The sequence below is a fragment of the Plutella xylostella genome, chromosome 29 (assembly GCF_932276165.1).
Source record: "Plutella xylostella chromosome 29, ilPluXylo3.1, whole genome shotgun sequence".
Taxonomy (NCBI): domain Eukaryota; kingdom Metazoa; phylum Arthropoda; class Insecta; order Lepidoptera; family Plutellidae; genus Plutella; species Plutella xylostella.
The window spans coordinates 5365314-5392788 of NC_064009.1; the positions used below are offsets into that span (position 1 = coordinate 5365314).

At 39.0% G+C, this 27475-nt stretch overlaps 5 protein-coding genes and 1 long non-coding RNA gene across 9 annotated transcripts; 3 read left to right on the plus strand and 3 right to left on the minus strand.

Annotated features, from left to right (window-relative positions):
• Positions 1-1608: 1608 nt before the first annotated feature.
• Positions 1609-2830, minus strand: LOC105395016 (galectin-3-like). The gene is made up of 2 exons (XM_038114678.2): positions 2674-2830; positions 1609-2030 (listed from the first exon to the last, which is right to left on the minus strand). The coding sequence occupies exons 1-2, from the start codon at positions 2683-2685 to the stop codon at positions 1650-1652; spliced, it is 393 nt and encodes a 130-aa protein (XP_037970606.2). The 5' UTR covers positions 2686-2830; the 3' UTR covers positions 1609-1649.
• A 994-nt stretch (positions 2831-3824) lies between these two features.
• On the plus strand, positions 3825-4540 carry LOC125488530. Its single transcript, XM_011566922.3, has 2 exons — positions 3825-3983; positions 4220-4540. Exons 1-2 carry the CDS (start codon positions 3972-3974, stop codon positions 4460-4462), a joined length of 255 nt encoding a protein of 84 aa, XP_011565224.2. The 5' UTR covers positions 3825-3971; the 3' UTR covers positions 4463-4540.
• Positions 4541-15088: 10548 nt separating this feature from the next.
• LOC105395004 (pupal cuticle protein C1B-like) lies at positions 15089-21278 on the plus strand. 4 transcript variants are annotated; one of them, XM_048631820.1, is made up of 3 exons: positions 15153-15205; positions 15537-15555; positions 20971-21278. In XM_048631820.1, the coding sequence occupies exons 1-3, from the start codon at positions 15194-15196 to the stop codon at positions 21192-21194; spliced, it is 255 nt and encodes an 84-aa protein (XP_048487777.1). In that variant the 5' UTR covers positions 15153-15193; the 3' UTR covers positions 21195-21278. The 4 variants fall into 4 exon arrangements, with proteins under 4 accessions (XP_011565223.3, XP_048487777.1, XP_048487776.1 ...); XM_048631819.1 differs by lacking the exon at positions 15537-15555 and adding an exon at positions 19485-19547 and having other exon boundaries at positions 15165-15205; positions 21003-21278; XM_011566921.3 differs by lacking the exon at positions 20971-21278 and having other exon boundaries at positions 15089-15205; positions 15537-15856.
• On the plus strand, positions 16463-16983 carry LOC125491018. Its single transcript, XR_007268050.1, has 2 exons — positions 16463-16521; positions 16729-16983. It is a non-coding gene; the product is annotated as an uncharacterized LOC125491018 (long non-coding RNA).
• Positions 21279-23577: 2299 nt separating the features above from the next.
• On the minus strand, positions 23578-24388 carry LOC125488463 (pupal cuticle protein C1B-like). Its single transcript, XM_038114661.2, has 2 exons — positions 24248-24388; positions 23578-23890 (listed from the first exon to the last, which is right to left on the minus strand). The coding sequence occupies exons 1-2, from the start codon at positions 24257-24259 to the stop codon at positions 23648-23650; spliced, it is 255 nt and encodes an 84-aa protein (XP_037970589.2). The 5' UTR covers positions 24260-24388; the 3' UTR covers positions 23578-23647.
• Positions 24389-26218: 1830 nt separating this feature from the next.
• Positions 26219-26788, minus strand: LOC105395017 (pupal cuticle protein C1B). Its single transcript, XM_011566933.3, has 2 exons — positions 26659-26788; positions 26219-26547 (listed from the first exon to the last, which is right to left on the minus strand). The coding sequence occupies exons 1-2, from the start codon at positions 26668-26670 to the stop codon at positions 26305-26307; spliced, it is 255 nt and encodes an 84-aa protein (XP_011565235.2). The 5' UTR covers positions 26671-26788; the 3' UTR covers positions 26219-26304.
• Positions 26789-27475: the final 687 nt, after the last annotated feature.

A 27475-nucleotide genomic window follows, 5' to 3' on the forward strand; every position in this document is an offset into this window, starting at 1 on the left:
TAAGCAAATTAATCATCATGAACACCTTTGTAAATACGAGAGAGAAGTTTTTACAGATTTTAAATTTAACACTAATTTTCAAAGAAAGACAAACGATTACCGAAGTGATCATTATTTCTATTAAAATACACGGTTAAATAGTCATACACCTATAATGTGTATAGTTACAATTTTAACACTTTAATATGCTGCTCTACAATAGTTACGGAATAGGCATAGCTGCATTACCTACTCCTTTACCTTCCTATTTTCATGAGAAGGATATATACTACTTATCTGATAACTATGACGTTACTATGTCTAAATTCATTGATCCAGCGGGCTATAGGAAGCCTGGAGGGCGTCCAATGCTAGGTTTGCCGGCTCGTCTTCATCATAGGTATTCTTCGACCCCAAAGGACTGATCGGTAGAGTATGGCCACTGTTACCAGATCATTAGAATAGATAGACTAATATTAGTGTGTTAGTCTATGCCATTAGGTACCACTTTAACTTAAAGTTAATGTTTTTTTTTCTTGGTAGATATTGTGTATTTGTAACATTATCGAACAAAGGGGATATTGCATAACATTGAATCTATTCAAATTCAGTCTTTTGACATAGGTAGCAAATTAAATTTTTGCTATTGTTGACCGTGACGGACTCTAAGTAAGCATTCGTACAGTGGACGCTAACGTATCTAAGTAGTGTCTTTATTGTAATATAGTAGATATAATGGCGTATTGGCGTATGTTTTGCCAAACAAAACCTTTGTAAGTTATAAATTATGACTTTGTATCGTTAAAAGTATTTAGGTAGAGCAAATAAAATATATTTTAACTTTTTGTTGTTTAATATTTGCTTTGTACGTGCCTAGTGTGCCTACATATTTTATAAGTATGTTTTTTTATGAAATTCCATAGGTATTATGCTGTGTAGGTCAAGAAGACGTAGGTCCATCTAGAAATGTTGTGATTTACGAACACTGATTAGTTAACTATAACGCGAAATATCAAAAAAAAACTTTCATACCTTCGAGAAGCAATGATAAAAATTAAGGTAGGTTATATAACTATAACAATATGTAAATGAAAAAAATATATACAACCTGTAACTATCGGTTACTTTTATTTTTGGCGTAACATTTAAAAACCAAAATGGGTTCCTTCACCCCATCTAATATGTTATTGTTCCTTTTTTCCGTTCGATCGTAGAGAATCGTAACTTTCAAGCCAGTTTCAAATTATAAGAGTTCTGGTGATTTAATGGTATTTTAAAAGGGGTCTAACTTACGGCATGTGGTAACTTTAATTTGCATCATGAAGTATCTATTTCAAACTTATCTATCACTAAAAACTCAATATCCTCTTTGTTTCTTATCAGTGGGTTAGTCAAATTTATTTTAAATAACTACAAAATCAAATCCTTATCTTTTAAAATGAGTTTTATTTTTTAACATCATAAAACATTCGAGCGCATCAACAAACTAAAACATACAAAAAGTGGAGACGATTCAACCAGTATATTCGATTACATATAAATACCTACCAACAAATAATGTAAATTTATGGCAATTGCTTAGTGTCAATTTACACCAACTTTTATAGCGCAACAATAAAAGCTCAAATATTCAAATAGAAACATAATTTATTACATCAGACAGATTGACTTCAACGGACGTAAAACGCAGACGTGTACGGCGATGCGTAGGGGACGTTGTAGGGGCCGTTCAGGAATGAGCTGGAGTAGGCGGCAGGGTATCCAGCAGCGTAGGTCGAGGCGGCCGGGTACGTTTCGGATAACGCTAGCGGACCGGGGTAGCCCGCGTACGCTAGCGGCGTAGGGTACCCGCCGGGGTACAGTAAGCTTCTGGAGTAAGTGAGTTGTGCCGGGACGACGGGAGCGACAGGGGCGGCGACGGGGGCCACGGGGGCCACGGGGGCCACGGCGGGGGCCACGACGGGGCCCACGGCTGCGTTGCCGGAGTAGGTGTACACGATGGCTGGGCTCGGCTTAGCGGCGGCTACGGCCAGCAGGCAGGAGAGGACACACTGTAACAACATAGATCTTGGTTACAATATCTTCTTGGCATCGACCACTACAGTTTGTAATTGTAATGCTAGAGAAAGGATTAACCAATGAGAGTAAAAAACTGACTGTTCAGGGCGTATCTATAATATAGTAACATTACACTCAATAAAATCACTAGATGAGGCTCGGGTCACCATGCATTAAAAATATTAAAAAAAAAAAAAACACACACACTCACGCCTTGTACCAATGTACTCCCTTGCGGGGTAGGCAGAGGTGCATTGCTGCACCCACTTTTCGCCAGAGTGTTATGTTAGTCCCAATGTAATAGGGGGCGGGCCTATTGCCATTTTTTTACGGGCACATCCAAGACCCGAGAACAAATATCTGTGTTTAAACAAATATCTGCCCCAGCCGGGAATCGAACCCGGGACCATCGGCTCAGTAGTCAGGGTCACTAACCACTACGCCATTCGGTCGGTTCGTATTAAAAAATATATATTTTTTATGTGTTACCGACAAACTGTTGTATGTTGAATATATCTCTCCAAGTTTAAGAACTTAGGTGAGAAATATGCGATTAAAATGAATGAATTAAAATAAATTTTATATTCAGTAAAGAAAAAACTGTGAGTGAAGCGTTCAAGTATGAATTTTACTTACAAGTTTAAACATTTTGGATAGAAATTTAAGTTGTTGTTCCGCGGCCACGACACTACTGAAACTGAATATTGAAATTTACAGACATGGACACTTTATACCCAAATTTGGAGGACGTAACTGTGCAATTAGAAGATTCTTTTGTTAATTGTGTGTACGGAATATTAAAATATATCGTATACCTGGGTAATTTTACAAGAGTAAATATTATTAATGTAGTGTATCTACAAGTACTAATTAATAAGAATTTTATTCGATAATCTTTAACATGACGGTGACATTGCGGTAATACTGTTTATTCCTACGATCATATTTCACAAAAAAATATGCAGACATTAATCCCACAACAGGTACGTTGATCTAAAGGAAACCATTCAATTTAGAACTAACATCCAGAACCAAATTATTTCACAGAGGTTTAGTCTTGCTGGATTAAGTTCTGGTTCATAAGGTGCACAAAATAGACTAGAGGTCACATTTATAACCAGTCAGAGGCTTGAGCAGATTTAAATATCCTTTTGTAAATTATATACTTATGCCGTTTTATACGGTTGGTCCAGTCTAGACAGATTATGTGTTATTATTCATAGTTTTGAGAATGCAGACTGATGCAACTAACGACATCTTGTTTCTGTTGTTTTCGTAATTTGGTTGACAGCCGCTCCCAAATGCACATGGGACCAGTTGAATCACCTCCATAGGCTTTGAAAACAAAGTAAGTACCTCCATGGCTCATATCCGCCATGTAACTACCCTGCATCACCCTATGTACTATGCCTAGTCCCAGAGTCCCGGGGTAACTTATTATCAAATCTCCTGGCTGTTGTAGCTCATATTAACTTTAGAAGGTAATTGAGCTGATAACAGCTATACATTCCTCACCCACATTTTTTATACACTTTATAAACGTACTAGGTTACATAATGGTTTAAAAAATCTGTTATGAATAACAAAAAGCCGTGTTAAATACACTAAGATACGCTCATATACTGTATTGTACTTACAAGTTGGCAAATCGTTTCGGGGTCGGAGTACAATCTTCTAGATTTGGGTAGCTAACTGTCCTATACGTAAGTACCTAGTTCAGAATTGAACAGGGTCAGAGTACCACATTTTCCTTTCTTTGGATGAATAAATTAATAGTACGGTCCGCGGTGGGTAAATTAGTTATCATTGCACGTCCCAGTGACTCAAAGATGCTTGCTATTAACCTCCAAATGCGAGTATAAAGTATCGGAGGGCCAGCTCTGAAGTATCATTCAGCTCTATAGCAGCTCAACGACAAAACCTCAACCAACAAAATGTTCAAACTGGTAAGTGGTGTTATAAATTCGAATAATTGTGTCAATGTACTGGACTATAGCAGTCATCGTTATACGGTTATACACGATATTTAACCATAGTGGTCAAAACTAAATAAACGTTTGACGTAAGACGTTTTGCTACATATTTATTTACACTTTTCACGCTGCTGTACCCAATTTCAATTTTAGTTGCAACGGAAGACCGCAATCCTAGAAAATTACTAATTATTCTTGTTTCTCAACAGTTCATCTTCGCTTGCTTTGTGGCCATGTGCGCCGCCAACCCTAGTCCCAAGGCCGACCCTAAGGCTGACCCCAAGGCTGACCCATCCCTCATCGCGCCTGTAGCCTACACGGCCGCCTACACCGCGCCCGTCGCCTACTCCGCCGCCTACACCGCCCCCGTCGCCTACTCCGCTGCTTACACCGCGCCCCTCGCCTACTCCCCGTACTACGCGTCTCCCTATGCTGCTTACTACCTGCGATGATTTGAAAAGCTGACATGAAGATGACTGTTTACAATGATTATTAGTTGAAGACCAAAAATAAATTATTTATTATTGCAGTAAAACATTTAGTTTTTTTACGGTATTTACCATACTTACGCCTACCCCATCCTAAGAGTATATTGATACATACAGGTTTTTGTAGGTTAATTAACGTAAATAAAAATAATAAAAGGTTCAGATCTGATCATGAAACCACTTACAACTAGAGATGCCACGAATATTCGGCAAGTATTCGGTATTCGGCCTATTCGGCCAGTTTTTTCAGTATTCGGTATTCGGCCGAATAGTAAGTAGTATTCGGCCGAATACCGAATACTTAAAAAAGTAGCAAATATCTTACAAAAGATAATTAAAATAAAATAAATAATCGAAACATTGAACTATCAAACAATCATTAATTGCAAAAACCTGAATACAACATCAGTATTTAAGATATTTAAATTAATTAAAGGCAAATTGTGATGAATAAAGACAAGTTTTTCGGCATTTGTTATATACATACAATACCTGCTAGTGAGACACAAGTATTTTTTAACAAAATATAAGAGGTTTGGCTACTGATTCGAGTTGGTTGACCGACAGTTGTACGGATCTGCCGTAATCTTAAAAAAAACACTCTTTAAATAAAACTTCAACTTATTGAATTATACTGGATCACCTGCCGAATATTCGGTGGCCGAATATTCGGTATTCGGCTGAGCACGCCGGCCGAATATTCGGTATTCGGTATTCGGCCAAATCACTATTCGTGGCAACACTACTTACAACCTATCAGAACTAATGGCTAGTTTACACAGTGCGAGCTAGCGTACGAGTCAGCTTTCCGAGTAGCTGCACTGCAGTAACTCGCACTGTTTGGACGTAACTTACGAGTAACTCGTTCGTGCGAGTTGGTCAGTAGCTCGCATCCGAGTTACTTCAATATTTTTTGTTTTTACTCGCCTGCTCGCCCGGCAGCAACTCGCCCATGACAGCGGCTCTGCCGTCGCTCGCTCGCCAGTGCCAGCTGGACAGTTGTGAGTGGAACCCGTGTTTTTTGTGTACTACGCCGCGACTCGACTCAGCCTGGGACTGGGTGTCGTGTAGACAGCAAAGGCGAGCCGAGCTACTGGCGTACGAGTACAAAAACCGAGTAACTGTCTACTGGCCAGGCAGCAGCTCGCACTGTGTAAACGAGCCTTAACACAAAAAAAAACTTTTAACCTACATATATGTAAGAAAGGAAAATGTAGTAGTAATGTGTAGTAAGATTGTCCTCCGAACCGAAACGATTTGCCAACTTGTAGGTACAATACAGTACAGCACAGTGTTTGACACATAAATAACGTATCTAACAACCTGTTTATCGTTAATTTTTTTATAAATATTCCTTAGGAAAATCACCAACACAGTCATACTGTCTTTCCGTAGTATGCTATGCTACTCTCACTGACTATTACGTACAGCCTTTAGCTTTATAGCTGTCAAACTTAGGGTGGGTTGCACCATTTAACTTTAACTATTACAAACGTCAAATCTCTTGAAGATTGATCTCTCTCGTCAAGGGATTTGACGTTTGTAATAGTTAAAGTTAAATGGTGCAACCCACCCTTATTGTTATTTTTACAATTGTGTTCAGTAGGGCGATCACGAAAAACAGAGCTAACGTATAGAATCGAATGCGAGTGCGACTATTGTCAACTTGACAGCACTTTCGAACACTTTTTACCTTTCGAATAGAATGACCACAGAGTACATAATATTATTCTGAGAATGACCTATTTTATGATAGCTGTCAAACTTTCGCAAATCTATACACCGCCGTTTTGTTGTTCACAGCACTTTCGAATAGTCGCACTCGCATTTGATTCTATATGTTAGCTCAGCAGGGCGATCAGGAAAAATATAGAATCGAATGCGAGTGCAACTAGTGTCAACTCAACTAACAAAAGATAAAATAAAGTTGCACGATAGCATACCTCACGCAGTAGTGGCGCTGTCGAGGCACACCACCGCCTGCACCTACTATGCGGATGACACCGAGGACGCTATCGGCAACCTCGCTAAAACGGCAATAACAGCGCCAAAGAAACGCATCCTCGAGTACAATCTAAAAATGGCAGTTAAGAATCGAGACGAAGAGGTCATTGCACTTTCTGGGGAAATGTTAAGAAGGCAAAACGGGGCGGAATAAATCATAAAATATAATTTTGGTTAAGAGCGCAAAATATAGGTCAAATTGGGAAAATAATTTATATAACTAACCTATTGATTATTACATCATAACTAACAATTAAAATAAGTTATCTTTAAGAACAGAGTCACACACTAACATCAGGCAAAACATGACCTATAACGACTGAGGGGCCGAGCCATTGCCAGGTGTCTACTAAGTTCTCCGAAGACAGCTGGCATTGGCCCTGTCCTTGTTAAGTTTGTTGCCATTACTAATGTAAGTGTGACTCTGAAAACCATTAATTTAAAAAAAAAGGAAAAAAAAAAGAAAAAAAAAAAAAAAAAAAAAAATCTTGTATAATGAGATAGGGTAAAACACCCAGTAACTGACCATGTGCCAGTAACTGACCACCTTCGTCTTCAACTCCAATAAATAAGAAATATAGCCAAGCAGGGCCATCTAGTGAACATCCAGTCTATTTTGTGGTTCATTGAGAGCATTACTGATACAAAAGATTTTGCCAGCCGCCAACAGATGGATAGTGAGCGATCGAAAAAGTTCAGTTGGCGCGCGAAGCGAGTAAATTGCAGTTGTGACTAACGTATTTGTTAAGGTAAGTGAATTTTTTGATCGTAAATTTTACCATTAAAAAAATTTAAATCAATGAAAGAAAAAATTATACCATATAGATTTCATTATAAAGATTACGTTTTTGATAAGATTCAGCTTGTTATTTCCCGTTTGATTGTTTTTAAAGGGGTTGACAGTTACTGGACGACAAAACAGCGATTTTCCAATAACTGACCACCTATGTCGGTTATTGGGATTTTTGGTTGAAGCTGAATTTAGGCAAAATAAGAACGTAATATTAAAGCTCATATGTGCCATTTTCTTGTGTCAAAACATGAGCATTCTAACTTCACTCCTTCCATTTACTGACATAGGTGGTCAGTTATTGGGTAAATTGGTGGTCAGTTACTGGTATTATTATATATGGCATATTTTTACAGCTTTCAGCGAGATGAAGAAGCGCCAAAATAGCAAAAAAAAATAATAGAAAAGGCAATTCCACTTGTCTGAGATAAACTAGGATCAACAAGACATTCCAAAACAATTCAGGGTGACATGCAAGCACCTTTTAAAATATAGGGAATTCAAACACAAAGCCAAGTTTGTTCCAGATTCGGTATTAGCTGATAAGGAAGATAAAAACGCTAGTGGAGCATACTATCAGCCTAGGATAATGTGGATTCTCCAGGATAAAGACAGATGTCACCATTTTTTCTTAAAGATAATCCTTGGAGCAGTCCCTTCAAGAATGCAAGACCAGGAGAAAAATGGCTTTCACCATCTCACTCTATGAAAAGATACTCAAATGCTATCTTCAGAACAGCTGAAGGCGTACGTAACCAATGCCAGCGCTTGTGTACCATATGAAATTGGTTCCCCGAGCACAAAAGCACTTGGTGAACAAGACCTCAATGACGCTATTAATGACCCAACCCGAATATACATTACCGACGAAAAGCGCCTCTACATTTGTCCAAAGACTTCAGCAAAATAGGAAAAAGATAGCATCACTACAATGCTAGCACCCTCAGCTGGTGCACCAACACGCCCTTCAATGGCATTATGAACGGCCAACGGATTTCAAACAGAACGGTAAAATTCACACACACAAGAAATGGGGCATTCTTCTATAAGTTATTACCACGACCAACACCCCAGCCATTTGGAACCGATACCACAACTATCCGGAATCCACTGGCAACGCTATACCATCATTTCGGACACATTAGTCCAGCAGCGGAAAATGCAGAAAGTACACCGATGTTCTGCTTCAGTGACGCCTCTTCAACGAGGCAAAGATTCCCTGTCCCACTTGCAGAAATGACTACTCCTGTCTTTGGCCAAATACTTACCTACGGAAGCACGTTTCAACAGCATCATAAATATTCTAGTTGAATCCTCAACAAAGTCATTGAAATCCCGTTCGTCAAGGCATCCATCTTTGTATCCTGAAAAACAAACCCCCAATATCTGATTCGGTCATAATTACAATGGCTAGCCTCAATGACTCTTTAAGCCGCACTGAAAGTCTCTGGGTGGGGTTTCAGCAAAAATGAAAACCACCTGTCTCTGGTCCTACATCCCTGAAAGGATCGGCGGGGAAAGAGCCTACTTTTCCGGCGGCGGGGAATTTATGTTTTCCCAGGCCGACAATACAATCCGCCACGATTCCTCCTCCTCATCAGTTGATACCGAATATGGAAAAGACCTATTAAAGAAAAGCTTTAGCGCTTGGATTCGCTACTTTATATTTAAGAAAATGCTCGTTTCTGGCACCATGAATGCTTCATGGGCCTGTCCCACTGATCCTGGCTTGTTCCGGACAAACAAAATCGCCCTTTCTATGACTTATCTGAAGGTACTACATTAGGGCCTCTTAATCTCCCTGAAAGCTGTAAATTTAAAATGCGTGTTCACTATGTGCATGTGTGTTTATTCCTTTGTTTTTAGTAGGTATTTAACAAAAATGCATAAACTTGTGTTTTTAATAAATAAATGGTTGATTATACGGATAAAATATCATTTAAATTATGCATTAAGCTGATTAATTAATTTAATGCACTTTTCAGTTAAGAAACCTTGAGCAAAAGTGATGTGTCACACATTAAGAGAGACCAGAGGATCGTTACTATTACATGAAGTAATCAAATAAATAAATAATAATAAGATTTAATGATAATTCCATTTTTAAACCATTTTAAATTGGTGGTCAGTTACTGGCATCGAGTGTGGTCAGTTACTAGATTTTGGTGGTCAGTTACTGGGAAAATCACCACTTTTTGTTTGCAAAAATATATAAAAAAATGAGTTACTTCTACATGTTTGCTATTTACTCAGGAATGTAGCTCTGTTATTCTAGTTTTTAAAACTAAAATCGGATTTAATAAGCGATAAGAATTGAGCCCGCTACAGGCAAATTACTGGAACAACTCCCTTAAGGTGGTCAGTTACTGGGTGTTTTGCCCTACACGGCTGGGGGTTTTTAGTCGGTTAACGCCCGACACCAGGTGTCCATGTGGATTTTCCCCCAGCAGTGGAAAAAAAAAGGGAAAAAGGAAAAAGAAAAAAAAAAAAGAACAATATATATATAAAAGATAGAATATATATACCTATATATAAATGAAACTTCCTTACCGAGTAGAAAGTAGATAAAAGAATTAAAAACTATCTCATAAAAATTACCACTCTTCAAAAGGCACGGACATAAAGTCTGTGGAGTGATAACAATTTCTTAAAAAAAAAAAAAAAAAAAAACTAGTGTCAACTTGACAGCACTTTCGAACACTTTTTACCTATCGAATTGACAGTTGTCGCACTCGCATTCGATTCTATACGTTAGCTCTGTTTTTCGCGATCGCCCTGCTGTTTTTCGTGATCGCCCTACTGAACAGGTTATCCGTTTCCGAAATGATCCTTTTTTACTAAACCAAAACATTATTTTCATATAACACCCGTATTCTATAAAATCATAAGGCTCATTGATGACTATAACTTTTTTACTGAAGTCACAGCAGGTATAGGACCCGCTTGAGCCACATATTTGCGTTCGACTTTGCCAACGTTGCTTGTGACATAGGTACTGACAGACGGACGGACGGTTCAGTGTTTTATTGATTACTATCATAAGATACAGTATCATTTGTAAACCTAAGTCTCGAGAACTGAATTTTCAAAAACGGATGTTGTAAGAAACGTATCATTTAATTAAGAAACTGATGTTTTGGTACTTGGTGTTTAGGGAAAGGATGTTTTGAGAGACCGATAGCCCGATTCACGAGGTAGGGAGCTATGGAAGCATATGAAAAAGCACTTCCAAAGAAATTGAGTTAAAAGGCTTCCTCCAATTACAGGATTAACTGAAGTGCACCTAGGCATCACTGTGCATGTTTCTAGTAACTAAATGAGAGCGAATAGATGGATGTATTCAGGCGCTTTGGTACAGCGATTGCTTGTGAATTTATACTTTGTCTTTGACTCTACCCCTAGACGGATATGGCTTGATTAGGTTCTTCAACCATTCTGATTGAGAATGGAAAATTGAGATACTCTCAAGCCGCATGACCTATATGCCGTTTTGTCTATTGTGGAAAATTAAGTCAAGTAAATAATTTTATTATTGGACGGGTCTTCTTCTTCTTCTCTTCTCTTCTTTAATCCCGTTACTCCTCCGAGGAGTCTGGGGCTGACACCAGGCGCTTCCATGCTTCTCTGTCGTGGGCCAGCAAGTTGAGCTCTGGCCACGACTTCCCTTTCTCTTGGGCCTCGCTGTATATGGACCGCTTCCAAGTATGTGCTGGTCGACCGGGTCGCCTTGAACCGCCCTGGGGTTTCCATTGTAGGGCCACTTTTGGGATATGGTCATCAGGTCTTCGCAGCGTGTGGCCCAGCCATCGCCATTTCCGCTCTTGGATGTCTATGTCTATAGGCTTTTGGTTTGTAACCTTCCATAGCTCGACATTGGTGATGGTGTTCGGCCAGTGTCTACGTATGATGGTTCGTAGACAGTTGTTGACGAAGACCTGGAGTTTGTGTGATATGCCCTTAGTGGCCTTCCACGTCTCGCATCCGTATAGGAGCACAGTCTTCACATTTGTGTTGAAGATGCGGATTTTCGTGGTACGAGATATGTTGGACGACCTCCATAGGCTTTTTAGCTGCGAGAAGGCTCCTCTTGCTTTGTTGTTGCGACTTTCGACATCCCGTTCTGTTCCTCCCTGAGGGGTGATTATGCTTCCAAGATAGCAGAAATCGGCAGCCTGGGTGATGCGGTGGTTTTTTAATAGGAGCGGTGGGTTTTTATCGCTGCACACGCGCATTTCTTCTGTCTTTTTTCTACTGATCTTGAGGCCAGCCATGTTTGCGGTTTTATCCAAGGCTGTAATTTTGCGCTGCATATCATCATGGGTGTTACTCAGTAGGCAGATGTCGTCCGCGAAGTCTAGGTCTTCCAGTGATGATGACGCTGTCCATGGTATCCCTCTATTTTTCTCGTGGGTGATTTTCAGCATGATTGCATCCATGACCACTATAAAGATAAGCGGGGACAGCAAGCATCCCTGTCTGACTCCGGTTGTCACATTGAATGGCTCTGTGAGCTTGCCATTATGAACGACCCTGCAATTGAACCCGTCATAAGCCTCCTTTATGATGTTAACGATTTTTTCGGGTACTCCTTTGTGCATAAGTGCGTCCCAAATAAATTGTCTATTAATGCTATCGAATGCCTTTTCAAAGTCGACAAAAGTCATGAATAAGGGCTTTCTCCACTCGACAGATTCCTCAACAATAATTCTGAGGGAAGTTATTTGGTCCACACATGATGTTCCCCTACGAAATCCAGCCTGTTCTCCGCGGATTGTGTCTTCGATTGCACCCTGGATACGGTACAGTATTATTTTCGAAAGCACCTTGCTTACTGTACTGAGGAGTGTGATCCCTCTCCAATTGTTGCAATCTGTGCGGTTACCTTTTTTCGGTAATTTTATGAGGAGGCCTTCTTTCCAATCAGCTGGTAGGTGTTCTTGCTGCCACACATCATTTAGTAGTGGTTGGAGGAAGTGCGCAGCTGCAGTTGGGTCGGTTTTCAAAAGTTCGGCGGGTATGTTATCGGATCCCGGTGCTTTGTTGTTCTTTAACTCCCTTACAGCCCTTACAATCTCCTCAACGGACGGTGGTTCGGCACTAATGCCATCGATAGTCCGTTCTGGGAAGCCTTGCCAAAAGTTCTCCGGGTACTCACTACTGGTGGTAAATGGTCTGTTGAGTACGGAGCTGAAGTGTTCTCTCCATCTTTGTAATTGTTCTTCCTCCGTGACCAGCAGCTTTCCATCTGTGTTTTTGACAGGCTGTGTACAGGGGGGCTGTTTATTGCACAGCCTCTTGGTTATACTGTACAATTGTCGGAAATTGCCCCTCTTGGCGGCACTTTCGGCTTCATCCGCTAAGGAGTTTGCCCAGCTTCTGTAATCCCGCCGCATGGCTCTGTTTACATCTTTGCACAGGGCATTATACTGTGAAAGTGTTTCTTGGGTTTGCTCTGTTGCAATCCTTATCTTTGCATTGCGCCTTTCTTCCACCAGTGCCCAAGTCCTTGGTGTTATCCATGCCTTTTCAGCATGTTTACGGAACCCAAGAACTTCTTTTGCCGCTATGCTGTAGGCCTTTTTAAAAGCCTCCCATTGACCATCAATTGACTTCTCCCTGTTTAAGTTTGGGTTCTTTGTCTCTTCTAGTCGTTGGTAGAGATTGCGCCGGAATTCAGATGCGTATTCGGGGATCTGCAGTTTAGAGATGTCGTAGTTACGCTTGTTAGATTTTGTACTGCTAGGAATGCGTGCAATTTTAATCCTGACATCTGCAACGACGAGGTGGTGATCGCTACCAATATCAGCTCCAGTTTTACTTCGCACATCAAGTAGAGATGATCTCCATTTTCGGCTGATTGCCAAGTGATCAATCTGGTTACGTGTGCGTCCATCATTGGAAAACCAGGTAATTTTGTGGATGGTTTTATGTGGGAAGAGGGTTCCGCCAATAACCAGGCTATGTTCCGAGCATACTTCCACGAACCTATCACCGTTATCGTTCCTCACCCCGAGACCATGCTTTCCCATGACATGTTCCAGATTGCTGTTATCGCTACCCACTTTCGCATTTAGGTCTCCCATTAGCATCAGTATGTCCCCCTTTTGCACTTTACTTATGACACTATTTAACTGATTGTAGAAGTTATCTTTCTTTGCCAGTTCAGATTCTTCAGTAGGTGCATAAACTTGGATTATAGTGATGTTTCGGGCTCTCCCTTTGAATCGTGCTTTCAAAATACGCTCTGAAATAGGTTCCCAGCTTATAAGGCTTCCTTTTGCTTTGGAGCTCAACAGCAAACCGACTCCTTCGTGATGACCCGCCCCTTCAGGTCGGCCCGAGAAGAGAAATGTTTCTCCTGTAGATGTTTTCTGTTCCCCAAATCCATTCCATCTCATTTCAGAAATCCCAAGTATTTCGAGTTTGTACTGTTTAAATACGGCACAAGCCTGTTCGGGTTTTCCATGAGCATCCAACGTCCTTACATTCCAAAAGCCAATCTTAGTCCGTTGTTTCAAGCCAAACGTCGTTGTTTTTGAATCAGTCCGTTTCTTCCTTGTGTCAGTTTCTTTAATCGGTTTATTTTCGAGACTGGTGGGTGATTAGCCTTCCTGCCTCTAGGTAAGTGGTGGGGGTGCCACCTCCGTGCCTTACCGCACAGACCTCTGGCCTGATGTAGTGAGATAGTTCCAGTTATGGCGCCGGAGACTCGCCTGTTGCCCAATATCCGTTAGCTACCAGAGCGAGCGAGAGTGAAACGTGACGACCGCTTTGCTTGATGCTCTGGCATTGCCCGGGGAACACGACGGGGACGTGGATAAAATGGACTGGTCGGTTTTACCCTCTTGAAGCTCTGTCGTCGTAGAGCGTGGTAATTGGCATTTCCTAGCTTTTTATAGGTGTACATACATCTCATTTATATATACACCACCAGGACCAAAACCGACTTCGAAACCCCAACCGACTTCGAAACCCCAACCGACTTCGAAACCCCTATTGGACGGGTGGTCATGATTTATCGAAGGTTGTCACTGTCGTCAGAATGCTAAATTCGGCTATATTTGATTACATTGGAGAAACGTATGTATTGTAGCTGAGCGTATATTTAACAAGTCTTAGTGAATTAGAATAGCATAGCATGCATTTTTCAACTTATTATTTTAAAAAAACTCGAAATCAGAAAGCTCATTTTCGTGAAATCTTATATGATGTACCTATATGTCAGGTAATTAAATTAATTACAAAGTTACCTTAAGAACTTTTATTTAATGGATCAGAAGTTTGCAAATAACTTATAAATACCGTTTTGAAAATGACCAAACTGTGACAGATTTAAGTTTTATCGGTCGTCTTTTTTATTAGTTTTTCTTTAAAAAATGTTGACTTCTGATACATTTTTTGATTCAGTGATTGGTTAAAAAAATAGTAATATTCAAAGTGAAAATGTTTGTTACACTCAAGTGACCTGCTGGCTAAATGGTTGGTCCACAAAATATGTCCAAAATCACGAACGTAGTACATATTATGAAGAAATTAAAAGGTAAACTATCTCAGGTAAGTAGACTTGTAGGTAACCCTCAGTGGGCGAGTCCAGCTCAAACTTGTCAATTTTTTTCCCCATAAAATATTCTCTGAAATTGTATATTATACGAATATTATCTTGTTTCATACTTCTTAGACCTGCGATGTTTCAACAGACGTTTTCGATTTCCTCATTGCCCTTTCTTTCTAGTTACAAATCACGCGTACAATCCGCGGCGAACAAATTAGTTAACAATGCACGCACACTGACTCGGATTTACTTGCGATTGACCTCTGACTGCAAGTATAAAGTATCGTGGGATCTACTGTTTAGTATCATTCAGCTATTACAGCTCAACGACAAACCCTAAATCAACAAAATGTTCAAGCTGGTAAGTTGGATTCACTAGCAACTGATCAACCACTAGACAGGTAGCTGGCAGATGTGGAAGATCGAGAAAGAAGTCCTGAGACGTTCCTTGAGAGAGGCCTACATATTTGCGGCTGGTTACGGGCTAATGCTAATAAAACTTGAATATTATTTTCCCTTTTATCAATAGAAAAAACGTAAAGCATTAAGTCCACCTTTTGTACCTACACTTTTTTTTTATATTTGTGCAATAAAGGATTAAATAAATAAATAAATAAAGCCCAGCAAGAGAGATACCCAATTTAACAATGATAACAAACATTATTAATTAATTATACTATTTTTATCAACAGTTCATCTTCGCGTGCTTCCTGGCCGTGTGCGCCGCCAGCCCCAGCCCCAAGGCCGACCCCAAGGCTGACCCCAAGGCCGACCCAGCCCTCATCGCGCCTGTAGCATACACGGCCGCCTACACCGCGCCCGTCGCCTACTCCGCCGCCTACACCGCCCCCGTCGCCTACTCCGCCGCCTACACCGCGCCCCTCGCCTACTCCCCGTACTACGCGTCTCCCTACGCCGCCTACTACCTGCGATGATTTACAACTAAGAACGAATAGAAACTGAGAATATACCTAATCTAGACCACAATAAATTGAATCGACTACAAAGAATACTTACCTTATTTTATTTCAATACTGCTACCCTATTTATTTATTTAATATGGCACATCAACACACTTACAAAATAGGTTAGATGGGTACTTTTCTGTAACATGTACCAATTACAGATATGCCCAGCACTTATTAGGCACATAACAAAATATAAACACAATCACAAATTAATAGTGTTTAAAAATCCAGAAAGGAAATGGTGACTGAAAGTAACACTAAGGGTGCGTTGCACCATTTAACTTTAACTATTACAAACGTCACATCGTCTGTCAAAGCATCGGTTAAGCGAAAAATTGGTTGCACCATTCAACTATGGTTAAAATGACGTCATAACTTTAACGATAACCATAACCACCCCATGTTGGCCGGTTACTGTTAAAGTTAAAGTCAGGTAGCTGTCAAACCCGTTGTATAACCTCAAAGTAACAGTATTACGTACAAATATTAATATTCAATAATTCTTATCATGTCGCTTCTACGTGAAATAGTGCTTGAAACAAGTTCCTCAGAAATTGAGATCGAGGTGGAGTAAGTACGGAACTTACGAAATATGAAGAGAAAGGTGTACTTTCAGAGAACTGATAGATTCGCAGGTTCCAGGTCTCAAAAATGTGGCTCGTGTGTTGGCTTTAAAACTAGAACCTTTCTTACTGCCTCCAACGACGAAGTAAGTGCACCTATTATTATGTTGTAGGTGTAATGATCATCTTCACCACCAAATAAGCGTCCACTTCTAGCCATGGGCTCTTCCAAGGAGCGAAACAACACTGTGCCCTCCAGCCACTACCGGCTACCTGCCGGTTGCCGGTCCAGCGCAGCAATCTAATATCAAAGTAACCTACGTAACTCTTTAATTGAATAACCTTGTTTTCAGAAATTTTGCAATCACTCAAATACAGAAATATATCAATGAAAATAAGGACAGAACTAAGAAGAGTGCAGCCCATTATTGTGGCTACGGCATAGCTGCATAATATATTATGTAAACAAAATAGAGACCCTGTGCTGTACCACCAGCTAGGTTTTTTATGATGATTCATCATCTGATGAAGAGGAACCTGTCAATGCAGTTAACAGGAATGATGAGCATAATCGAAGGATGTCAATAAATAATTATTTTAATAGATTACATCGTTAGTTTTTATTTCAACTTGTTAAGAATGAATTAATAAGATAATTAATAATAAAGGCTTCTATTCTATTCTTTTCCCTGGGGGTGTAAGTACCTGCACCTGGCTCTCTCGAATGGAACCTTTGTGCATATCCCCAAGGTCTAAACTGCCTTCCAAAGCTTGGAACATTTCTCCACCACGCTGGTACACTGCGGGTTGGTGGGTTCACATATCTAGATGTGCTAAATCTAGATATGCAGGTTTCCTCACGATGTTTTCCTCACCGTAAGAGCGATGGTATACATTGTACTTATGTTAAAAGAACTCCTTGGTAAATGTCAGCGCCGGGATCGGACCCGCATCTCTGGCGTGAGAAGCGGGCGCTTACCCGACTGAGCTACCACCGCTCTTAATAAAGGCTTATTAGAGTCTACTTTGTCGCGGGTTTTATTGATGATAATCTTTTGGTCAATATTTGGAGGAACAACAGACTTAGTTCCTATGACATGTTGACTTTGAGTGCTTTGACAGAGAATGACGGCTACAATGTACTCTGTGACGGCTTCAGTCCGACAGCTAGATTTGGTATTGCCTTACATAAAAACGTTTCCCACAATAACTTTGGGGATAATTATGTCTCAAACGAATAGCAACCCTAATAACATTAACAATGACCGACGATTTGATGGTGCAACACGTTACAGTAAAATATTAACTGTAACGACTCTGTCATTGCTAAGTTTAACCTTAACTATTACGATAACCGGGATGTTGATGCAACCCACCCTAAGTTTAAACATGCTTCAAACTTCAAAAAAAATTTAACAGATATGAATGATATCAAAATACCTATACCCTATATTCTGTTGTGTAAGTGAACATCACTTAAAAATACCATTGTGTTTGTTCTAAGTGGAAAATACTGACCTCTTAGGTACTCGTATGAAAGATTCAAAGCGTTACCTGCTGTCATATTATTATTTTAAAATAAGTTGATTTTGCTTGAAGTTTGGCATTACTTACTTATTACTCTACCGTTCAATATTTTTAGGGCAGTTATGGCTTTTACACGTCACCTGTCCGCATACATAAAGTTAATAATCATACAATACCGGAAAGTTAAGCTACTTATGCACCGCCATCGCCAGCTGTTTAGTACTAGTTTGAAGGTACATAAAGAAGAATCAGTACCTAGTTATTATGAAGTAATTGGTAAAATTACCTAGATATTTATATAGGCTAAAAGGCAACTTTACTGAGAATTTAGCATTTTTCCCGTGATCCGTGATAAAATTATTGAAATTAAGTAGCTAGATTGGCTTGCCTCTGAATGTTTAGTTCATTGAACCATGGAATATGCACATGACTATTTTAAACCTTTTAACTCATCATAGTTAACGTAAGTGCAAACAATCATGCATTGTATTGTTCATCTTATTAGTAAAAATACTACCTTGTGAGTTTAAGACACTAGTATTTCAACAATAATTAGTCTGGATGGTTTAAGTTATACGAGTAGGTATAACAGTCACCTTATTAGTAGCTACGAGTATACTTTAGTACCTAGTAACAGTCACAATCCTCCTATTCATTCATTCAAACATTGATGTATTTTTATTTTGTATTAACACGGTAGCAACATTTTATACATAGGTAATAAATAAGTGAGAAGGATAATTTAGTTTATGAAGAATTTAAAAGAAAACACAGAGATCGTAAATTCCTGTTCTGTCTGTAAGCCAGTTTTCTTTATTTTTCTTATGTCACAGTTTTTAGTCGTACTTAGTGCCAATTTCACCATAGCCGGTTAGAGCATAACCAGGTACTAGTGGTTGACTTTTGACACTTCTGTCATGAATTTTATATGGAGATGACGTTTAATTTATAAATCAATCCCTGTCGGTTAGATAACCGACTATGGAGAAATTGGCACTTAGCCCGCTACATACATACGCAAATACCTGTTTTTTTATTAGTCGACCGAATTGGAAAAACTAATAACCCATACATTCTTACCGATGCGTTGTCAAATTGTTTTTTATGCTGCTTTAATTTTTGTGTTAAAACTGGTTTTATCTTTTTTTATAGTACAATAAGTCTCGTCTACATTAATTTTAAACCTTTCTAACAAGTAACAGATAAGTTTAGATACATACCTACCACACTGCATTAGTTTACAAACAAAGCACGTGGCGGGTCGTTGCTGGGCGCTTTTCCTCAACTTGCCGACGGTTGGCCTCCAATGTTTAGTATAAAGTACTGTTGGGTCTAAATACCGGCATCAGTCAGCTTCAGTGGCTTCAAGACAGTACCAACCCAAAAAACCAAACCAAAACAAAATGTTCAAATTGGTAAGTTTTAATCTTAGATCTTAATATTTTCAGTATATTAACAATATTCAGTAGATTGCAGAACAAACTTACAGTAGAACAAACTTAGCTTTTAAAAATTAGTGTAAAAGAAGGACATTATTATTAATTTCATTGTTTATTAATATCTATTAACTATTTCTCAACAGTTCATCTTCGCGTGCTTCCTGGCCGTGTGCGCCGCCAGCCCCAGCCCCAAGGCCGACCCCAAGGCCGACCCCAAGGCTGACCCATCCCTCATCGCGCCTGTAGCCTACACGGCCGCCTACACCGCGCCCGTCGCCTACTCCGCCGCCGTTTAAATTTCAACTCGAGATCTCCTTCTATTCCAGGTCCCCAAGATTAAAAAGGTATTGACAGACAGATGGGCAAAAAGTGATGCTATACAGGGTGAGTCTTTCATAGATGCACATCCGGAAGTATGTCACAGAGCTTTTAATTCTGAACAACTTTTGTTACCTTGGATTATTCCCGGAAAAAATTATCTACTCGCCATACACCATCACGTAAACAACCAATTTTTGTATGGGGAAGCATTTTTTTTCGTTATAACGTTATGGGATATATCCCAACAATAACAAAAGTTGTTCAGAATGAAGAGCTCTGTAGCATTATACTTCCGGATATGCACCTATGAAAGACTCATCCTGTACTAAGGCTAGGTTCTTACCTTAGAGGAACAGAAGAATAAAACATATTTATCTAAATTTTCTTTACTACCTAGTTATCCCCACCATTGCATGTGAGTGTAGTTTTCGAAAAAGTGGTTGTGACATACGGATGGAGATAAACATAATAAATCTATGAGAGTTCCGATTTTTCGCCATTTGGGAACAATATCCTGAAAAAATACCGGAAAAGTATGAAAAAAATGTTTGTGAGCAGTAGTGCTTCGTCGTAGAGAAAGATAAAACTTTTAAGATGCACAGGCTGTTAAATAAAGGAATTGATGGTGACATGGGTTTCAACTCGGATGTGAATTCAATGGAAACTATCGAAAATAATTCCAAAAACCCGTATTTGATACAAAAGTTACAAGCAAGTAGAGCTAAAACTTTATAGAATGACTAGTTGTTTTTAGGACCAACAATTAATTTTCTTGAATAATCATGATAAAATTTGTTAATTTTCTTCTTCTATACTTTTGATTGATTGATGTATCAGCAGTCGTTTTAGGTTTCCTCATTTCCCTTTCTTTCCAATGACTTATTGATCGCACTGCCCACGCTGATCTAATTAGTTTACATTGCACGTCCCACTGACTCAAAGATGCTAGTGATCGACCTCCGATTGCGATTATAAAGTATCGGAGGTCCAGCTTTGTGGTATCATTCAGCTATTGCAGCTCAAAGACCAAACCTAAACCAACAAAATGTTCAAACTGGTAAGTTGGATTAAAAAAAATTAAGGTGGTACTTTTTCAAAAAGTGCACAGTAAAACAGTTTATATTTATCATAAATAAATCGAATGGATCTTATAGCATAAATCATCCTTGTTATGGGAAACTTAATAAAGAATTGTATACATAATTTGACTTTACCCTTTTCATGATTACCAAATATTTATTTAATAATAAATGATTGAAAATGAAATATGTTTTTGTTGTTGTTTACAGTTTGTCTTCGCTTGCTTCGTGGCCGTGTGCGCCGCCAGCCCCAGCCCCAAGGCCGACCCCAAGGCTGACCCCAAGGCTGACCCAGCCCTCATCGCGCCTGTAGCATACACGGCCGCCTACACCGCGCCCGTCGCCTACTCCGCCGCCTACACCGCCCCCGTCGCCTACTCCGCTGCCTACACCGCGCCCCTCGCCTACTCCCCGTACTACGCGTCTCCCTACTCCGCCTACTACCTGCGATGAACCAATTTACCATGAAACAAAATGATCCAAAGCGACCATTCAAATATGAGGCTGTTGACCAATAAATTATGTAATTAGAACAAGTTCATGTCTTTGTTTTTAAAACCGTAGTACAACCTTACAATTATCAGAGAAATAGTCAATGAAAAAGCATTAGCTTCAGATGGTCTGACATTATTATATAAGTAACTAGAATTTCCCGCGAGCTTCGCTTCGCAATGAAAGATTTTCCCGTGGGAATTCTGCGAAAAATATAAGCTTGTATGTTTTGATGATTCTAAGCTTTAAGTTTTTATCAAAAACCGTAAACATTGACTTTGAAAGTGGTATAACAAATCAACTTACAAACTTCCACAGAAATTTATCGTTATAAATTTCACACAAACATTTTTTCCCGATCCCGTGGGATTTTTGCAATACAGGGTGTTGCAAAAAGGGTATACTAAGCCGAAACCTACATTTGCAGCATGTTATATCTATCATATCTATCATTAGTATACCAATTGTGCAACACCCTGTATACTGTTGTAACTAAACTTTAATTTTACTAAGGTACCTGCATGCCAAATTTCAAGCGTCTTAGAACTTAAGCGGTTTAGATTTTTCATAAAAAAAGGATTTTCTAAGTAATTCCGTTTCCCGTGGGAATTTCGGGAAAACCTTTTTTATTGCTCCTCTACGGTACCTAAGCTTCGTCCCTACAAATTTCAAAACCCTGCCATTAAAACTATAGAAGTTTCATACAAACGTTGACACCCCTTTTTACTCCGTTAGAGGTTAAATTTCGCAAAATTACAATTATTTCTTAAAAGGAACCCCATACAAAATTTCAAACTCTTAGCACTTGTAGTTTCGGAGATTTCGTGATGAGTCAGTATATACGTGACCTTTCGCTATTATAAATATAGTTTTGCAGAGCTATGAATAAGTAGCACCACCAATTGAAAAAAAATAAAAAGCTTCTATTAAAATACAAAAAAGTTATTCCCAAAATTGCTAGGTATTAGTTAATCATGCTTAATCTAATCTCTATCAAATTTTTAGAACCTACTTCCTAGATTCTACAATACTATTTTTGATTTAATTGATTTATTACATTAGATATTTAATTTTATCACATTAGCATAGAAGATTTTTACAGCCTCAAGATTACACAAAGGTTTATGTGGGGTAGCAAAAAGGTAAGCTGACTCTGTTATAGTCATTCTTAACAAGTTTTGATCTAAGACTTTTGAAAACACCTAAAAAATAACAGTCACTTAACCAAGTACTTAAAATAAAACTAAACAGTATTTTTCTTCACGCATTGAATATTGTAAATATGTTGTTAATAATGACCTCCAGAATCACCCCCTTTCAGCTTACTATAAAAAAAATTATAACAGCCTGTATCATCATCATCATCACGACCCATTGCGTCCCCACTGCTGGGGCACGGGTCTCCTTCCAATGAAGGAAGGGTTTAGGCCTAGTCCAGCCTGTATAACAGCCTGTTGACTTAAATATTTAAAGTAAAAAAAAATATTTCAACTTGATATCCGAGATACAGGGTCACGACCGTGTACTTCAGACGGACAACATAGTGATCAGTAGTTCCGTTAATGAGATACGAAGAAGAAATACCTTAAATTCATTGTAAATTATTAAAATTGGTAAGTATCAAAGGCCACACAAAGCATCAGACTCTTAAATCAGGAAAAAAGTAAGTATTAAAGTAACTCTAAGTAATATATCAATATTGAAGATTAAGTAGGTATAACATCTATGCTCCTTTTTTCATTATCGCACTTGGATAGAAAACTAAGATAAACCATTTTATTTATAGTAAAACGCAAAGTGGCGAATAAAGGAAGCTTATTCTGGCCGGGTCCGCAGCGACATTCGTGCGCAGCGATTTTCGTGTTTGCAAACAGGATAAAATTGTTTGCTGACCGAATATGGGCGTGGCCTAGCAGTTATGTTAAAAAACACAGTAACATTTCGCCTGTGGGGTGGAGAAGTGACTTCAAGTGATGCATTTTCTGTTCGTGCGCAACGTTGAAAGACGCCATCAATGATTATGATTTACATTTCGCAATGAACTGACTGTTTTGCTAAAAAAAGTTTTTAATATGTTTTTTGATTGACTTATTAACCAGCTAAATTATAAATGTTGATGCTTTGTAAAGAAATTATAAATGTGTGAAGCCAGCAGCCACTTATTGCAAGCAGTCCAATTTTCGTTATGACTTAGTTATCTAATTTTTCGTGAACTACCATCAAGGAAATTGCATTCTAATATTTCTAATTAGCTTTTCAGTCTGATCGGCCTAGTTAAGTTCGTTTATAAATTAGAATGAGGTAGTCCAAATTTTATGACTGTAGAGAAAACAACAAAGTAGTTTTTGAATTGCTCGTATATTAAAATATTTTGCTACTATTCGGTGGTGATATGTCATTCGTCATTATACGTTTCATCGCAGGTAGTACGCTGCGTAGGGAGACGCGTAGTACGGGGAGTAGGCGAGGGGCGCGGTGTAGGCAGCGGAGTAGGCGACGGGGGCCGTGTAGGCGGCGGAGTAGGCGACGGGCGCGGTGTAGGCGGCCGTGTATGCTACAGGCGCGATGAGGGCTGGGTCAGCCTTGGGGTCGGCCTTGGGGTCGGCCTTGGGGCTGGGGCTGGCGGCGCACACGGCCAGGAAGCACGCGAAGATGAACTGTTGACAAAAAATATATGTAGCCATTTACCATTTATATTTTGCCCTAATTGATTAGGCTGCCTATCCGTCAGAGCGGAGCGGAGAAATTGACCAATGAGATTTCATAAAAACTCCGCTCATGCAATGGATTGGTTTTCGATTTTGCTCCGATCGCCTACACTGGTCCAAAAAACTGTACAGGTTTATTCCCACATACTTTCCAGTATGCCTGCGCAGGCCGATCTATCTCCCTAAGATGACAAAAACTCATTTAATTTTGGGAAGACTTCCCATTGGACTTTCCACTTTTTCTTTCCATTTCGAGTTACGGCTCAAACGGTTTAATTTGTATTGTTAAATGTCAAATTAACTTACAAGCTTGAACATTTTGTTTGTTTTAGGTATCGTGTTCGAGCTACTGTTGAGCTGAATGATGCCGCACTGCAGCTCCTTCGTCACTTTATACTATGGTTTAGAGGTCAACATCTCGCAACATGAGGATACTATGCATGCGAGGTGCGAGTCTTTGGACTTACTATGAATAACAATTAGATTAAAAGAAAAGAGCCCATTAAATGCCATCGGTCAAATAGTAATTAAATAGTAGGTACACAATTTTTAGGGACAAAGTGATCCTTTTGATTTCCCCGAAGGTATGTGAAGTTTTAAGTTTGAACCTCACGTTTTTATACAACTGTAGGTCGCATAATATTTTTTAAATACAGTTCACAGTTGTCCCAAAAAATCTCTCTTGGAACAAAAATAACTACGTTTTCAGGGAATTCATATCTACTTTCAGAGCATGAATGATGAAAATTACATCATTGTATTTCTGTACCTACCAAGCTATAAGTACTTTACAATTATATTCCATAGGTAGGGGTACATATGGAATAGCCTAGTAATAACCTATAAGGTTATAAATATCATAACTCATTTTATAAAATACTGGATCTTCAAATAGGGCATGTTAAAATGTACGGTGGCCTGCGCCTAAAAGTATACAGGCGGAGTTTTTAAAATAGCGATCCCTGATGATGAAGGGACCAGCTACATCTGTTATAAATCCGGGGACGTGTTGTGTGTGATGTGTGTAGCAGTGGTGTTTATGTGGATGTGCTTGAGCAGCATGTGAACTTGAGATCGCTATTTTAAAAACTCCGCCTGTATACTTTTAGGCGCAGGCGACCGTACATATTAAACGTATTACTTACTACCAAAGTTCTGAAAATTGTGCATACCAAGACTTTTGTTGTCTACTTTCGATAGAATACTTGTCAAAGACTCCGCATTCTTTCTGTATTGAAGAGAATACGGTTATCTCTCCAGCGACGGCCATATTTTTTAAATTTGAAGACAACAGGTCATCATCGTCAACCAGTTTTGTCTGTGACATGATGGTGATGAGTGCATGACACTGGTGACGTAAGGTCAAGAGGAAGAAGGAAGAGGAACCCACCAGAGACTGCTGTGACAAAGAGCTTTTCCAATACGCTAAGTACATAACATAAGTTTTCACAATGAGACTTTCATTTTACGTAAGTAAATTACGTAAATAATAAGTTAGTGGGGCTCAAAAGTGAAAATAAAATTATTTATACATTCACGGTTGGATTTTTTTACCCCTTAGATATCGACACAGGCTTAGGTACATACAACCACAACTCATAGATCACATCAATCATTTTTATTTGAACTTAGATCACATTATAAAATTAATAAAAGTAGAGCAGGCATAATAAACTGTTTCTATAAAATTCGATTCGAATATAAGTAACCCAAATATTTTTAGCTCAGTCTAATCAAGTAATTATTTCTGAATTATATTTTCGTTATGTAAATTGTGTACTATCATCAAAATAAAGTTCATTAACCGAAATTACTTATTTTTCGTCCTGTATTCTCAATTACAATAAAATGCCAATCGAAATCAACCGAGATGATACTAATTTGAAATGAAGAGCCAGGTAGTCACTGTATAAACCGTAGAAGTAAATAAATTATTGTAACTGTATGCTTTAAATAACTAAAACGGTGGTATAAATCAAGTTTAAATTGGCTTGAACATTTTGGATGCATCCATCGCACCGGACATTACTGGGTGTTGCAAAAAGGGTATAAATGACCCCCTGTGTCACCCCCTATCGGCTTAGTATATCTGTAAACTGTAACTCTGTAAAGACACTTTATCTTCTCTTAATGATCGTGTTCAAATAAAGCCATGGTCTAGATTCTAAATAAATTGCAACAGTTGTAAGAGCTTTATTAACGGTGATCTTATTTTGGTTTTCATAAGATAACATAAAGTAAGTCAATGGGGTAAATGAAGGGAAATGAATCGAGATATTGTTTTCTATTGCAGTATTGTTTTATTGCTAATCCTTATTGAGCATTCATGTCAGTATCACAATCTTTGGTATTAGTCAGATAAATCATCGCAGGTAGTAGGCGGCGTAGGGAGACGCGTAGTACGGGGAGTAGGCGAGGGGCGCGGTGTAGGCAGCGGAGTAGGCGACGGGGGCGGTGTAGGCGGCGGAGTAGGCGACGGGCGCGGTGTAGGCGGCCGTGTATGCTACAGGCGCGATGAGGGCTGGGTCAGCCTTGGGGTCGGCCTTGGGGTCGGCCTTGGGGCTGGGGCTGGCGGCGCACACGGCCAGGAAGCACGCGAAGATGAACTGTTGACAAAACAAAAAAAAAATTAAGTAAGTTTATTATAAACATTAATGGCTTCATTCTTCGGGACTTTTTTATTTGTTGCTATATGAACAGCCACTTTTGAAACTTACCAGCTTGAACATTTTGATAGGTGTTTGGTTTGACTGATGTCGATCCAATGATGCTTGTTGTACGGTTTCAGTGCAATTTATACGTGTATCTGAACCTTGTGGTGAAGAAACAACCTTGTGGTACCCGCGCTGCATACTGATGCTTCATACCGCGGTTGAACTGTCCGCGTCGCGGGAATGGTAAGTTTATTAGGAGCTTGTTAGATTGTTGACGCAGATGCGCTGAAAGTTACCATTTATTATTATATATTTTTTATCCTTTATTGCACAAATATGTAAATAAAAGTATAAAGGTGGACATAATGCTAAAAGCATTTTCTACTATTCAACCCACAGGAAGTAGGTACAGGAGAAACCATGTTAAAATGTGTGCCAATATTAGTGTGTACCTATAGAAAGTTGTAATCAATATTTTTTGTAAATCGTCGTATCAATGATTATTGATACGTGTTGATATGTGTTGATGGTGAAACCAACAATAAACATAGCACTTAATTCAGGGAAAATGGCATACAAACCTACATAAAAGGCCAATTTGATAGATGTCCCAAAATACCTTTACAAATAATTTCAAAAATCTTTAAGCATACATTAGTACGTAAACAAATATGCCTGAACATGTTTACCAACACGAGTTGCTAAGATACGGCATTTTTCCAATAAATGTATATTTTTCTAAGAGCTTATTAAATATTTGAAATACATTCTATTCATAACATTATTTTAACATCATAATACATAACATAATGTTTCTTTCTTTGCTTTTGATGTAGAAAAACATACTTTTACTGAAACAAATACTTAAAATCGTATTTTT